This window comes from Hyla sarda, chromosome 2 (assembly GCF_029499605.1).
Source record: "Hyla sarda isolate aHylSar1 chromosome 2, aHylSar1.hap1, whole genome shotgun sequence".
In the NCBI taxonomy this organism is placed as follows: Eukaryota; Metazoa; Chordata; class Amphibia; order Anura; family Hylidae; genus Hyla; species Hyla sarda.
This window is the reverse complement of record NC_079190.1, coordinates 123,284,408-123,301,113: the sequence shown is the minus strand read 5'-3', so window position 1 is coordinate 123,301,113 and position 16,706 is coordinate 123,284,408. Positions and strand designations below refer to the sequence as shown.

The 16,706-nt window shown below is 38.2% G+C and overlaps 1 protein-coding gene across 7 annotated transcripts in view; it reads left to right on the top strand.

Moving 5' to 3' along the window:
- The window catches only part of DGKH (diacylglycerol kinase eta), a 283,882-nt gene extending 274,641 nt beyond the window's left edge, over positions 1-9,241 (top strand). For all 7 annotated transcript variants that reach the window (XM_056555450.1, XM_056555452.1, XM_056555453.1 and 4 more), the window contains one exon: positions 5,693-9,241. In XM_056555450.1, coding sequence (XP_056411425.1) covers positions 5,693-5,782 — 90 coding nt within the window. In that variant the 3' untranslated portion in view covers positions 5,783-9,241. The remainder of the gene's footprint in view (positions 1-5,692) is intronic.
- Positions 9,242-16,706: the final 7,465 nt, after the last annotated feature.

The following is a 16,706-nucleotide window of genomic DNA, read 5'->3' as shown; positions in this document are numbered from 1 at the left end:
TATTATGTATGGTCCATATTGTTAGCAAAATGATTGTAATAATTTTTCCACATACAGTTGTTCTATGTTGGGCGATAAGCCATTAAACCCTTTCAGATAATTTGTGTGTTATTGAGATGATCCATGGACTTGTGCCAGTTTTTCGATATTTTTCATCTTCATCGGTTGTATATGATATAATTCTTGTATTCATTACAGAAACGCTTTGGTTATTAGGTCTCCTGCACATGTCATTGTGGCAGTGGCATGTGCTTAAATATTGGAATATTTCTTGTCAACAACTCACTGATGTACAATAGCGCTTGACACTCTCGCCTTTCTGTTCGCTTGGTTAGTCCATGTACCACCTTATTTAGTGTATATGTTGATACACAGGTGATAGCTAAAACTAATAGGTTTTTAAAGTATGTGTATACACAATAACTTTGTGAACAATTTAAAAATGCTCTTTTATATTGTATATTCCATATTCAAGCTGAACACCTGGTGCAGAAGGCATCATACGACATACATGTGCAGCTATTGCCAAATAGTCTGGACGCTGACTATCTACACACACATATCTATATACCTTTGTTCACTCCGTTTCCGTACGAATGTCCGCCTTAGTGCGTGCATGTGTACATGGGCTGTTCGGACTTTTCACTTTTTTTTACAACTGGCCATGTCATGTTCTCATGCAATGTTGCTACGAGCTACTGCAGCCCCGTCTACCTAGTTGCGGCACCAATATCCCCACCAGGTTTTGTATGTGTTGCAGCTAGGTATGACCGGATTTGTTGTCACACACTGAATCTGCCGCCCACCACCTCGCGGGTATTCACGTGTCAATCTTTTCACTTTACCTATGAGTGTATATAAACCATCACTGTATTGTGCTACTTTACCATGATTAAGAACTTGACCTAAGCTTGAAAGCGTTGGCGTGCTGTTTTTAACACACTATTAGGCATTTTTGTTCTTCATGTTTTTAATATAAGACAGTAAAAGCTATGTCTTAACTGCAATCCACCTGAGAGCTGGACCTCCCCTTCCATTCAGTTGCTGCATACGGGAAGCAGCCCACACAGTCTGTGCTCCAGCAACTATAGTACAACCGGAGTCGTTCTGCAACGTGTCCATAGTGGGTGGTGAGCCTGAGCACTATTTTTTTTCCATATATTCGCTTAATCAGACAATCGCCTTATCTGCAAATGTGTGCCATAAAACTGCTGTCTGAAAATGAGTAGCACAACAAAGTGTGTTACATACCAAACAAATAGTAGTGTCGTATTCAAAAAGTATAAAATATTCCATCATACATAAATGCACATGAAAAATGTATAAGGACAAACAAGTTAAAAACACAAAAAAAAATACTTTGGGTTACTAAAGGGCGGCAAATAGCACACCCTCTAGCGGGCACCCATCCTATGTACAAGGTAAATGAAGCACTCTCCACTGGTTCCAAAAAGAAACAATATACTGAAAGTGTGGCATCCCTCAGGATCAAAATAAATGAAATAGTTCAGACAATAAATAGTCAATAAAGACCCACAAGAAGACAGCCTACACTAGGAATAATCCCTGTCATGAAAATACAAAATGAAGTTCCACTGTAGTCAGTCACTGAGCACTAAGACAAAGTGACAGTGTAGCTAAATGAGCCACTTTAAGTGGTAAGAGTATTTTATTTTTTAGTGTTTTTAACTTGTTCGTCCTTGTATATTTTTCATGTACGACACTACTATTTGTTTGGTGTGCTTCTTGCGAAAGAGGTGTTTGCTTGTTCTTAGGTCTATTGTTATGGTTTAAATACCTCTTGATAGCACCCAGTTATTACATTTTGAATACTCATTGTTACCTGAGCCCCCTCCATCTGTTATATTTGTGGTAACCCTTTTCTTGAACAGAATTTAAAGGGATAGTCAGGTAAGATGAAATTCCAGCTAAATAATTCACATGCCCAAAGTAATTTTAATAGTGTGCTATACTTGTATTTGAAAAACGAATGGAGGAACAGGGAACTAAACAATACAGAAATTGGTTCCATAGGACTTATGACCGCAAATAGCTTTTAAGTACCCAAACATGTTCAGTTAGATGCATGCTAAAAGGGAATAACATGTTCATTGGGTGTGGCCACTGCAACCCCTGCTTATCACAAGAACAGAGGTATTGACCCCCCAATGAATGGAGCACAATGCTCTTGTATGGACAGCATTCTATTCATTCTCTATTAGGCGTCAGAACATTGCCGAGCTATCATAAACTCAGCCAACATTACATGAAATAAAAGTTGAGCACAGTACACAACTCTTGTGCGCAACATTGTCCCTTTCTAGTGATCAGCTAATCGGCGGGAATGCCTCATCTGATATTGATGGATAATCCCTTTCATTTTTACTGAAAGGTATTTTATTAAATTTTTTTATTTTTTAACATTTACACTACGAAAAAACTTTGAACCACTTATAAAACCATTACATTAAGTGCAGAAAGACTACAGTCCATGACACATTTAAAGAACTCTAAAGAGAGAATCCACCTTCGTGAGGTGCTGCACAAGGCTGCATAGACTTTTATTAAAAAATAATGTAGAGGTTCTTGTGTATGCCTTTTGCTTACCTGTATTAGCTTATCTGGCAAGCATACGATTGACTCCATTTTGGTTTGAAATTCTACACTGAAGGGATTTTGTAATGCTGCCTACATTTCCCATGAATCCTCTGGCTGAGCGGGTGACTGCGGCTGGCCATCTAATTAAGCTACAAGTGCTGGAGTTTACTCAGGTGAACTCATTAGACTCATAAGTGGGTTGAGGACCATTCACATATATTGACATGAGGCTACATTTTTGACCTATAATCACATTTTTGACTGCATTTTTGCTGTTATTGCTGCAATTCTCCAAAATTGGGGTATAGATGACATGTTTTTACAGTGATTCGTACTTTTTTCCATAAAATATCACCATTTTTGCCACGATGTTTGACACTGGAAAACGCAGCAAAAAAGGAAATGTGTGAACACAGCCTCAAGGGAAGTGTATAACTGCTTAGAGATCTAGGTGCAGAGCGGTGTGGGAGCTAGCAGGAAGGCAACAGGTACTAGATTATATCATCCCGTAGTCTACAGTAAGGCAGCTGACACACATTAAGCATGCCAACTTTGAGGGACAGACTGGTGAACACATGACCAAATTAGAGTAATTAAACACACAGGTGCAGCTGTACAGTAAATAAAAACCAATGTCGCTGTACAACTAATGATGGGGAATGTTCTTTAATAGGTTCCAAATTCCTTAAAGGAAATCTGTCATCAGTCACAGACACAGTGCAGGTGACACTGGTGACAACAGTACTTACCTTGTCCCGTTCTGTGCAGTCGTTCTTCAATAATCTTCTCCTGTATCTTCTCCTGTATCTTCAGCTCCAGGCCCGAATTGGAGTATAGGCGGAGCTTAGTGACGTCACCACTGCTGTTTTCTAGCAGCGGGACCCAGCAGAAAACAACTAAGCTCCGCCCATGCTCCATGTCGGGTCCGGAGCTGAAGATATCAAAGAGGATTGCCGGAGAACCACAGCACGAAATGGGACAAGGTAAGTACCTTTGTCATTAGTGTCACCTGCACTACCTGTCTGTATCGACAAGTTAGTGCAGGTGACACTGGTGACTGATTTCCTTTTAAATATTTTTTTTAATAATATTTGACTTTTTTATTGTTGTTGTTAATTTGTTTGCCATAAAATGGGTTGCCTAATGACTTTTTTATGAGGCCTGTGATGTAATGGAGTGTTAAAACTGCATAAGTGCTTATTAAAGTGGGCAGACTGGTCCGCTAGAGTGAGTGACAACATAAACAAAAACTTAGGTTTGATTAGAGCCCTATGCCATACATTATACGTGCAGCTCCCCCCAAAAGCTGAACCCACTCAGAAAAATGTTTTTCATCTCTGTATGCTTTTACCATAATTATGTGCTACCTAAGGGATTTTCAATTTTGAGTCACTTAACAAAGTTGTAAAACAGTTTAATTATTCTAATGTTGCACTGCCTCATGTTTCTCCATAATTGTTACCTGTAATAACCATTTTTTTTTACCATAACATGCTTGTTGGTTGTTTTTTTGCTTTTTGTGCTTTTTTTTTTTTTAACATTGTGTAGCTTTATAATGTTTCATTGTACAATGCCATATTTCTGTTTATTGACTGATTTATCGTCTCCATTAACCTGTATTGTTCCATCACCTAAACTTGTACTCATGGACACGGGGGGGAAAAGGGTTTTGCCCACAGCACCCGCTCACAGCTCAGCTTTTATATCTTAATGAGCTTTGGTAAAATTGAAGCTGACCTGTGATTAGTTGTAGTGGGCAAAACCAGACAGTTTTAGTTTTTACAGTTTTATTTCCCCCAGTGTGTTCTGCTATGTCCTTAAGTGGAATTAATATTTTTTACAGCCAGCTTTTTATGGCCTAGATAAGTTATGCTGCTCTTTTCTGCAATGTTGCCAAAAAGTAAAACAGTCCGCAAAATCCCTGCACCAGAATACAAGATACAATATTCCAAGGTGATTTGTATGCTAAATGTCAGTCTTATAGGTTTAGTTCCTGTAAGGGAATGTTCACATGGGGAAAAGTAGCCCCAAAAGAAGGAGCGGTTTTCCAGCTCCCATTGACTTTAATATGAATTTTCTTTTTTCAGTGTGGTTTCTCTATTTTTCTTTTTTTTTTTACTCAATGGGAGCTGGCAAGTGCACTTCTCTGCTACTTTTAGAGTTTTTATTTCCTTTTTTTGAAACGTTCCCTATTATTGCAGCGCTAAAAGAGGACATGTGGCATCATCAAAAAGAATCAGCTGTCATGATCCATGTGGAGCCACTGCTCCTGTACACCTTGCTTTTTTTTCTATCCCAATTTACTCTTTATCTGTGCCATTAGTTTTGGCACTCAATATGCGAATTAGGGCCTAGCTTGTCAACTGGACAGTCAGTCTATGACTGCAAAGTAGTCCATAGGCTGTCAAGGAGGAGGTCCCCTGAGCAGCATATTGGATGATAAAACTAAGGGCATTGATAGGAGGGAACTTTTGGCGGGGGGGAGGGGGGGGCAGTTGTTGCACGTATTTGTGAAGCAAGAATCCACAAGGATTGTGACTGATGGTGTTTTTCAAGAGTCCACAGGTCCTCTTTTAGAGTGTGTTGTTTTTTAGAGGGTTATTCCAATTTTACTAAAATATGTCATTGTGTTATAATCAGTGAGGAACCCACTTCTGGTACGATTGCTGATCCCAAGAATGAAGGAAGCAGGGTCCCATTTGGCATTTGTTTTGCACATTTATTTTTCTTATATGTTACTAGTCAATGTGTATACATGGAAACTACAACCCAAATCCATTGAAGCAAATGTGGATGTGTTTTTAGTTCCCCTGTGAGTTGTGTGGGTGAAAGTTTCAGTGTAGATAAAATGTGTAGCCACTTGAGAACTTGTCTCCTTTCTTCTGATGATCCATAGGGGTTGAAGGAGTTGGTTCTGCACTTATCTGGTACTTTAACTTTCCTTTTGGTGAAAAAAGCACTTTAATATTTTTAAACCTTTTTTCCCCCCTGAAGTTCCAGTATATGTTTGTTTGTGTTTGGGTAAAATGAAATTCTCAATTTTTAATATGTGACATAGCATTTAGGATAACAAATTCTTTGGTTTTCCTTGCAGGATCTGGGGATAATGAAAGTGGGTCATATGAAGCGAATTCTACAGGGAATTAAGGAGCTTGGCAAAAATACATCTTTTTCTGAAGTGTGAAGGCGCAGCTAGTGTCCCTGCATGGAGCAAGGCTGGCACAGTGGCTCAAGTTGTTTCAAGGCACTGTGGGGTTTAAGTTTACTATTTCAGTGAAAGGTTGTATACAGCTGGAAAGAGAATGGTTATGCATTAGCGTTTGTGCCAAAAGTAGCAAAAAATTCATTCACAAAGTTTGTTAAAGTTGGGATCTGCACTTGAAATATGTGGCTTAACTCATTCCAAGAGACTGTGGGTTAGATAAAAAGCCACCTCGGGATGTGTTGGCACATTTTTAAAGCTGCCGTCTGCTTTGTATGACAACATATCATTTTATGGCAAAAAGTTAATGTGCTAGCTTGTATGAGGCCCATACCTCCAAATAACAGGGGAGGCCAAGATGCAATTGAACCAAGCCTATATGGGTAGCCTCAGGTACTGCTCATTCACTGGCCAAGGAGTTTTATTCTAAAACACTTTGTATAAAGTGAATGCAATCTACAGTAAATGCATGGAGTGCCTGTTGAAATTGTATTTCAGTTGCATGACATATCTGATACAAAAATGTAAAAAAAAAAAAAAAAAAAAAAAGGAAAAAAAAACTTGAACAACTTTTATATTAATTTTAATATGGATTAATTTATTACTACTGATGTGTCTGTTGGTTTTAAGGCACTTTTCTATTAGTTGTTGTATATTTTTGCATGACTATGGTCACTGGCCGGGGGATTGTGGATGTGAACATGTAGCCTATGTGCCATGTATCCTAACAAAATGATGTGCATTATGTATGTTGTACATATTTATTCTAGTTAGTCAATATTGTTTAGTAATTAATACTGATAAAATTAGGTTATTACAAATTTCCATTCTGCAAAGATGGTTACCTCACAACATATTTTCTCTTGGAAATTCTTAGGGACTCTTTTCAATGCCTTATATTATGTTTGATTTATAGGTCTAATATAGGGAATTTAGCAGCAGTCCTAGGGTCATAATCCTCAATGTAGCAATAGTATATAATGATGGTGGTCTTGCCACCAGCGATTTGGTAGCATATACAGAATACACAACCACAGATATGGCCAAGATGCCTACCCATTTGCTCATTGCACCACATTTTTTTTTCACGAACTTTCTAAAGTTTCTGTGGATTAAGAATATTTGTTTAGTTCCATTTAGGTAGTCTGTTAAATTCTGCATGCTATTTAAACCCTCTGATCTTAGAGAGCTTTATAGGTCTGCACACAGTACAGAATGTAATGTAAGACTTGCTGCATTGCCTCTTAGAAGGATAGTGCCATATGATCGCTGTTGTTTACAGTTATTGTACATGTATGGTGTTCTTCCATACTGCAGACTTCACTTATGTGCTGCTGTAAATGTTCTATTTATCATACAATCGATTTGGAGATGAAATTGGAGATGTGACCTTGCTAGACTGGTCTTGAACCTTGCCGCACTGGACTTGCAGATGATGTATGCCTGGCACATCTGACTGCTTACTTAGGTATTGGAGAACCCCTTTAAAGTCTGGTCTGCATGATTTGTTTCTGTTTCAATATCCTTTAGATCAGGACTAGGCACATCCCAGGATCCTTTGTAACTCGTATGCCTAGGAGTTAGCTAATGAGATGCAAATTACTTTTTGTATCGAGGTCTAGAAAAACACATATAATGGGCCACTAAAATGTCTGCCTGGCTCCTAACCTCTACACTCTTTGTCCATTCCAGATTTAGTTTTATAGATCACAGATATTCCAGTTTACAAGTTTCCCCACTACCTTGCAATATAAGTCATTGTGTCTGACACGATCCAGCTGTAACAGCTGTCAACAGAACAGCAAGGTGTTTGGTCTTCTAGCAATCGCAGCACCAGACCTTGAGGTCATATGGGCACGGATGGACAGACACCATATTGTATGATCACCTCCATATGTGAGTTAAATAGAAAAACAATTTTCCTCCCAAGCTATGTACTATTTAATGTCTTTGACTTAATCTATGGGTTAAATAGCAGTATTTGCCTTTTTGGAACTTTTGTTACAAATAGGGTGACCATTCTGTACAAGGATTTCACCAATAATTCTTAGTTTAAGGCAGTGATTGCTTTTAAACACTGTGCATTTTCTTTGCTGCCTTCTTAGGGAAAGTTCTGTCTACCAAATGGTTTTTCGTTTGTGTGGGCAACAAGTGCACTTGTGATCGCTATAACACTGCCAGTGGAAGAGCCAGGGCATCTGAGTGGGTACACCTTTGTATAGCATTTTATATCCAGTTCATTATTGCAGAGAATATAAACATAATGGTTGATACAAAGCTTGATGGTTTTTTTTTCAGGAAAGGTCATTGGTGGCTCCACCATTACAAAAACCTTTTGTAGACATTTTAATATACAGTAATATCAGCTTATCAAAGAGAGAGGAAATATTTCAAGATTACACCTTCTTAAAGCTACCACAACCTCCCCTTGCATATTGTCATTAAAAAGCTCATACATTTCCATAAAGAGTTTGGAAGATTTGTGTCTTCAGTTATGGATGATTTTGCGTAGTAGAACATCCCTGCTTTCTGGAAAAGCAGGACAGTCTTTGTGCAATATTTCTACTTTAATAAAGCGCATGTTATGTTTTTGTGGGGTAACGTATCACATGAAGCCTATAATAAAGAGGTTACCAGTGCACTACTTTAATACTGTATCTGTTTGAAATCTAAATATCTCACTGCTATGCAGTTGACCTGCATATTTGTATATTATGTTTCAGCACTGTATCAACATATATAAAGTTTTATGAAACTATGTGTAAGTAATATTGACTTTTTTAAACGTGGATGTTAATTTCCGGTGTTAAGATGTGAGAGTTTTACTTTTATCCATTTTACTATAAATTAATATTGCCTCACTAAATATGTATTTACTGGTATTTCTTCAAAAGGGTTACTGTGACCACGTCATGTAATTGTTAAATCGGATTCTTCTTCCTGCAGGCTGTTTTTCTAGCGTGCTCACTGAAACATTATGCATTAGGCTCACAAATATCCAAAGCTGCCAATAAAATAACCATTTCATAGCTGAAATTACAAAGCTTAATGTTACTTATCCCTACTATGCTATATAGAAACTGATTACAGGGGTGCCTTCACTGTTACACATTGACTACATCAAACAGATACTATGTATTCTTATTCTATCATTTTGCTTTGAATTGACCTATCATAAATTTGTCTTGCATTTACAAACAGTTTCCTATTGTAATAACATGAGTTGCTTGGGCAATCCCAACTTTACATTTAGGTGGTATCATTCAGTACATTTACATCCTTTAAAGGGGTACGCCGGCCCTAAAACATCTTATCTTATAAGATGTCTGATCGCTGGGGACCCCCGCAATCTCGCATGCAGCACCCAACTGTGTCCGCTGCACAGAGCGATGATCACTCAGTGTGTAGGGCTTCACGACTATGGGGCCAGAGTATCGTGACGTCACGCTCCACCCCCTCAAGTCAAGTCTATGGGAGGGGCACCACGCCCCCTCCCATAGACTTGCCTTTAGGGGGCAGGGCATGACATCACGATACTCCAGCCCCGTAGTCATGACCCTTCACACACTGAGTCACTCTGTGCAGCGGACACATTAACCCCTTAACGACCTTGGACGTAAATGTACGTCCTAATGCGGATGTACTCTGCGCACCAGAACATACACTTACATCCTGTAGATGACCGCACCCATTGAAGCGGTGCTCGCGTCATGCAGCTGGGGACCTGCCAGTAATTGCGGACAGCAGCGATTGTGCTGATGTCTGCCATTAACCCCTCAGATGCATCTGCGGCAATGCGCGTCTTTAAATGGATGATCGAATCGCCCACGGCCGGAGGTCCCCTCACCTGCCTCCGGCTGTCTTCAGGGGTCTTCTGCTCTGCTCTGAGATCGAGCAGACCAGAGCAGAAGATCAGTGATAATGTTGATCTGTGCTATGCCTTATGCATAGCACTGAACAGTATTAGCAATCAAATGACTGCTATAGGTAGTCCCCTAAGGACTAAAAAAAAAATTTTATGTGAAAAATTCCCTCCCCCAAAAAAAACTTAAATTGTCCTTTTTCCCATTTTACCCCCAAAAAGCGTAAAAAAAAAAAACATTCGGTATCGCCACGTGTGTAAAATGTCTGAACTATCAAAATATAATGTTAATGTGGTGAACGGCATAAATGTGAAAAATAAAAAAAAATCCAAAATTGCAGTTTTTTTTTGTAACATTTTATTCCCCCAAAAAATTCATAAAAAGTGATTTAAAAGTTTCATATATGCAAATGTGGTATCAATAAAAAGTACAGATGACGGCGCAAAAAACTAGCCTCATACATGCCCGTATACGGAAAAATGAAAAGTTATAGGTGGTCAAAATAAGGCGATTTTAAACATAATGAATTTGTACGAAATGTTTGATATTTTTAAAAGCAGTACAATAATAGAAAAGTATGTAATCATGGGTAACATTTTAATTATTTCGACCCACAGAATAAATGAAACATGTAATTTTTACCGTAAAATGTACAGCGTGAAAACAAATCCCTCCAAAATTTGCAAAATTGTGGTTTTCACAAAAATTTCCTCACTGAAAAAATATTTTTTAGGTTCGCCGTACATTTTTTGGTAAAATGAGGGTTCATTACAAAGTACAATTGGTCACCTAAAAAACAAGTCCTTATATGGGTCTGTGGATGGAAATATAAAAGAGTTATGGATTTTAGAAGGTGAGGAGGAAAAAACGAAAATGCAAAAATAAAATTGGTCTGTTCCTTAAGGTCAAAATGGGCCTGGTCCTTAAGGGGTTAAATGGGTTTTCTAGGCTAAGTTTATCGATGACCTAGCCTCAGAATAGGTCATAAATATCAAACCTCCTCAATTCGTGCTCTATGCATATTACTGTGAATCAGCTCTTTGCAGAGTGTTCCTTTAATACCATTTCTATGATTTACAACCGTGCCTTGTAATGCAGTGACATCAGTGTGAAAGGGACTGTGTAAAATATTACATGGTTTTGTTGTTAACAATAAATGTAATCCTTCGGCTCTCCAAAATCCACTGTGGGCTGCACAAGGGTAATATTATAAAGCAAAGTAAGGAGTCCCAGCAACTTACACATAACTTGAATGCTGTACTGTTATGCATTAATAATATTGATGCTTGGACTGAATTTGACAAAGTATCACAAGAGCTGATGAAGGAAAAACTTGGCCTATTAGAACTAAAATATACCCATCAATGTTACTCCTTAGGTAGGTTTTAGAGATTACTGTTTTTTCATTAGAGTAACACAGTTTGATCTTATGGGGTTTAACATCATATGACCCAAAACTACTATGGTAACTGTTAATGGTGCTGATTTTAATTTTTTAATTTTTCAATTTTTATTTAGTATTTTTTTTCCCCATATAGAAAAACAGGACCATGGGGCCTTCTGGGCAATAGATCCAAAGAATAGAAAGAAAGAAAGTGTGCTGGTATTTTTTATGTATTTTTAAAGCTATTTTATACAGCTTCCCAGAAAACTGCAGTTGTTTCTAGTAGAATGTTGTATTTCTTGTTTAAAGAAAAGTAGAAGTGGGAGCTTCACATTAACATTTTACATCAAGATACACAGGTAAATATGTAATCCAATATATACAACTCTGCACCAGACTTTTGTATGATATAGGGGTTGGACATTCGGTATGTAGTAGTGGTATAGACTGAAAAACATCTGCTGATTGAAGATTACATTTATTTATAAATTTGGGTCACTTTATGAAAATTTTGTCTTACTTGTACTGATAAATAGTAACATCCCTTAGAGCCAAGAGCTGTATTTATAATTCTGTAGGTTCCTTACAGGGCCAATGTCTACATAATGGTTTCTCTGATGTAGCTTTCTGGGGTGTTGTACACCAGGTGATGTACAGTAGTTACATAAAATAATCTGCTAGCAGAATGTCTTCATATTGCTTCCAATAAAGCCAGCAGAATTATGAATGCAGCTCTGAGGATCAGTACAAGACAGGTAAACCATTCCAGTTGGGGCAACATTTCTGTGGTTACATCTGACATGATAAAAATTTCTGTTGCAATGACTTGTCAGAAGTTTATCAAAATTTGTTACCACTTAGGTTATGTTCACACAAGGGAATGTCCACCGGGAAAATAAGTCTCCTTAGATGGCAGTGCATTTCCTAGAAGATCCTGCAGAAAGAATTGACATGTCAGTTCTTTCTGCAGAGGTTTGCATGGTACAGCAGAATCACAATGAAAACAATGGCAGGCTGCTGCTACAGAATTTTCAAGCTGATTTTTATTATTCTTTCTCAGAATGTATAATCTGGTGGCCATAGCCAAACGATTGGTGCCCATTGGATAGGTTGCATAATTTGTAATGGTTGGTTATCTGTAAATTTGTCAGAATATGTTAAAGTAGCTTGTGAATGTCATTACATCTACACTAAAATATCGTTTTAAAAATTCGCCTGATCACTTTCTGACCAACAAGGTAAGTCAATTTGCCTTTGTAACTATTGCAGCAAATTTTTTCCTCTATACAGAACTACTTATATGCAAATACTTGTGCTTAGTTAGAGCTTCCTAGAATGTTAGACTGTTAATATTTAAGTGCATAAAATAATTTTTTATTAATGATGTTAATATAACCAACAAAAAAAGCTTTTTTGACGACATTGTGTATACAGAGAATGTGGATATAAGACTAACAGTGTCTGAAACATTCCAGATCATTAGGAATCTGTAATACAGCAACCATAGAAATCAGTAGGTCATAGTTTACCCTCATTGGGGTTTGTTTCCTCACAGATTATTACAAGAAAATGTAGCATGCTCCATCAGATGGCATATTACAGAGGAATTTTACCATATACCGTAGGTCTTACAGTACAAAAGCACCATGCAGTGGCACTCAGTTTCTACATGTAACAGGCCCGGTGCATATAGCTTTGCGGTATGTATGATAGTGTACACAAAAAGCAGTCACATTTTGTTTATCTGAAATCTAATTTTGTAACCTATAGCACCCTGTGTCTGGCAGGTTCATAAATTTCTGCTCACATGACACATTCTCACATAGCCAAGAACTGTTCACATTTATGTGGGGATACAGTTTTATTTTATTCTTAAATTACAGACATCTATATAAAGTGCAACAGTCACCAAGAATATGCTTGTGAAGCTGCACACACAATGCACTAGGGCTCCACAAGCATCTTCTATGCATATATTTATAGTTACGCTCGGCGTCTTCTTTACAAATTTAAGCTTTAAAAGCCCTTGGGGGAGTCAGGCCGACGGTCGGAGAGGGGGAGCCCTGGGTCCGCTCTGCTCCTGGCCACACCACCTCTTTTTGCCTACGTCACGTAGTTGATTGACAGGCAGGGCTCGTCTGCCTGCAGCAGCCCTGTGTAGCTCTGCCTGTCAATGAACTACTTGACGTAGGCAGGTGCCGGGGCCGAAAACGTCACACTGCCGCTCAGCCTATCGCCGGCTGAGTCGGGACTTTGCTGCGGCCGGTGATTGGCTGAGTGCAGTATGACTCGCCGACCACCGGCAAGCAGGAAGAGGATCGCGGCGGAGACCGGAGCCCCGGGGGAAACTAAGGAAGGTATGTACATCTTTATATTTTTTCTGCCGGCAGTATAGAGGACAATGTTTATATTCTGGAGTTCTCCTTTAAGCAGAAAGAGGTGGTGTGACCCAGAGCACGGCAAACTTTCATTTTTTTCCTTCTAAAAATCATACCGCTTTCAATTTTGCACCTACAGACCCATATAAGGGTTTGTTTTTTGCGCCACCAATTGTACTTTGTAATGACATCAATGATTTAATAACAAAATCTACCGCAAAACCCAAAAATATTTGTGGGGTGAAATTGGAAAAAAAAAGCAATTTTGTAACTTTTGGGGCCTTCCGTTTCTACACAATGCAATTTTCGGTAAAAATAACATCTTATCTTTATTCTGTATGTCCATCAGTTACAAGGATACCCAATTTATGTAGCTTTTATTTTAATTTACTACTTTAAAAAAATCCTAACTTCAATCACCAAAATTAGTATGTTTAAAATTGTCATCTTCCAACCACTATAACTTTTTTTTTTTTTTCGCATACGGGGGCTATATGAGGGCTCACTTTTTTGCGCCATGGTCTGAAGTTTTTATCGGTACCATTTTTGTTTTGATGGGACTTTTTGATCGCTTTTTATTAGTTTATTATGGTATATGAAGTGACCAAAAATACACAGTTTTGGACTTTGGTATTTTTTTTAACCTGTACGACATTAACCGGTTGGTTTAGCTAACCTTATATTTTAATAGTTCGGACATTTACACACGCAGCGATACCACATATGGTTATTTTTATCACATTATTTTATTTTTAAAAATGGGGTTGATGTAAACTTTTAATAGGGAAGGGGGTCAATTGACTTTATTATTAACTTTTTTATTTTTTACACTTTTTTTTTTTGCCTTCACAGGGGGCTACAACATTCAATCTTTTGATTGCTTCAACTGATCAATGCTATGCCATATCATAGCATAAAAACATAGAATGTGTCGGCAGATAAGAACCATTTGGCCCATCTAGTCTGCCCAATAATCTGAATCCTATCAATAGTCCCTGGCCCTATCTTATATGAAGGATAGCCTTATGCTTATCCCATACATGTTTAAACTCCTTCACTGTATTTGCAGCGACCACTTCTGCAGGAAGGCTATTCCATGCATCCACTTCTCTCTCAGTAAAGTAATACTTCCTAATATTACTGCATAAACCTTTGCCCCTCTAATTTATAACTATGTCCTCTTGTGGTAGTTTTTCTTCTTTTAAATATGTTCTCTCCTTTACCGTGTTGATTCCCTTTATGTATTTAAAAGTTTCTATCATATCCCCTCTGTCTCTTCTTTCTTCTATACATGTTAAAGTCCTTTAACCTTTCCTGGTAAGTTTTATCCTGCAATCCATGTACAAGTTTAACAGCTTATTGATCAGTGTTCTTGGCGTTCTGCTGCTCTAGCCTACTTGGAGCAGCAGATCGCCAAAGTGGCAGGTGAGGACCCTCTCATCGTCCAGTAAGCTGATCGGGACATCGCAATTTTGTCGTGATAGTCCCAATCAGCTCCGCTGTGCTGCCGGGATAGTTTCACTTTGATTTTAGACTCCACAATCAAATTTGATCGCGGCGTCTAAAGGCTTAATGCCGGGCATCGGCCCGATCGGCGTTGCCTGGCATTAGCCGTGGGTCCTGGCTGCCCGTAGCAACCGAGACCCACCGGGTTTACCCCGTTCTCCGCTGGTGAGAATGCTTTAAACCCCATAAAATTGACCAGGGTGTACATGTACGCCCTTGGTCCTTAAGTATCGGGGCTCGGGGACGTACCGGTGCGCCCTTGGTCCTGGACTGGTATAAAAAAAAATTTAAAAAATTTAGATCAGGTCCACATGCAGCAATTCTTTTTCACTGCAGATCTTGGTGCAAATCCAAAGAAATACCTACATGTGTAATGTGCAGAGTCACCCAGAAATCCATAACAGAATAAGTATCCTACAGCTTTTGGAAACACACCTATGTCAGTCTGCAACAAGCAGATGACAATATTAGAAATCTTGTATACTTTTACTGTAATCTGCTGCAGATTTTACTAGCACAAATCTGTAAGTAAAATCTGAAGCATTTTCACCATATGAATTTAACCTAACTGATATATCAAGTGGAATGAGTGAAGGTGTGGTCTTCAGAATCAAAGGAAATTACGTTTTAAAGCATTACCAAGTCTTAAAGGGGTACTCCACTGGAAAACATTTTTTATTTTATTTTTTTTTTTAAATCAACTGGTGTCAAAAAGTTTAACTGATTTGTAAATGTCTTCTATTTAAAAACCATAATCCTTCCAGTACTTATCAGCTGCTGAAGTTCTTTGCTTTTTGAATTTCCTTTCTGACCACAGTGCTCTCTGCTGACACCTCTGTCCATGTCAGGAACTGTCCAGAGCAGGATAGGTTTGCTATGGGGATTTGCTCCTACTCTGGACAGTTCCTAAAAATGCACAGAGGTGTCAACAGAGAGCACTGTGGTCAGGGAAAAAGGAAATTCAAAAATAAAAGAACTTCCTCTGTAGTATACAGCAGATAAGTACTGGAAGGATTGAGATTTTTAAATAGAAGTAATTTACAAATCTGTTTAACTTTCTGGCACCAGTTGATTAAATAAGGTTTACCAGTGGAGTACCCCTTTAAAAGGATATTTCAAAGAAGGCAATGAGCTTCATTTTTTTCCCATATACTCAAATCACAGGTGATAGTTCTAATAAAAACTGAATGTGTATAGCTAATGGATTATTCTCCTCTGCTCATATATTGCATATTTGTAGGAAACAGTGGGCCTGTGAATATTCCCAACCCTGATGTATTTGGTATACTATATCCTATATCAGGTGGGGGGATAATCGCAGTATAAATTTTATGTATTAAGTCAGGATAAGGTATCAGTCTGCTAACAACTTATAGTCCTTACTAGCATAGCACTAGCATAAACTGGTCCTGCATGGTTTTAGGTCTGTGATAGAACTGAAAACTCCCAATCTACTAAACTGGCAGAGTACCCCACATATGCCAATATGACTGCCAAAATTCTGTATAAAGGGTTGCTGTCCATTGCACAGCTGCAATCCAAATGAGCATATAATGTAACTTTTTTGTTAAATATGATGTTCAGAATAACGTGAATTTTTTTTTGTTTACATACTGTTTACAATGGCACAGGTTTTATTTTTTAATAGACTGTATACAAATGTAACCTATTTATTATATACAATGAAACAATGTTTTGTGGTTACACCTTTGGAATATAATGTTACATTTCCCTGTACATATATTGGGTGGCTTTGTATACATAGCTAGCAATTT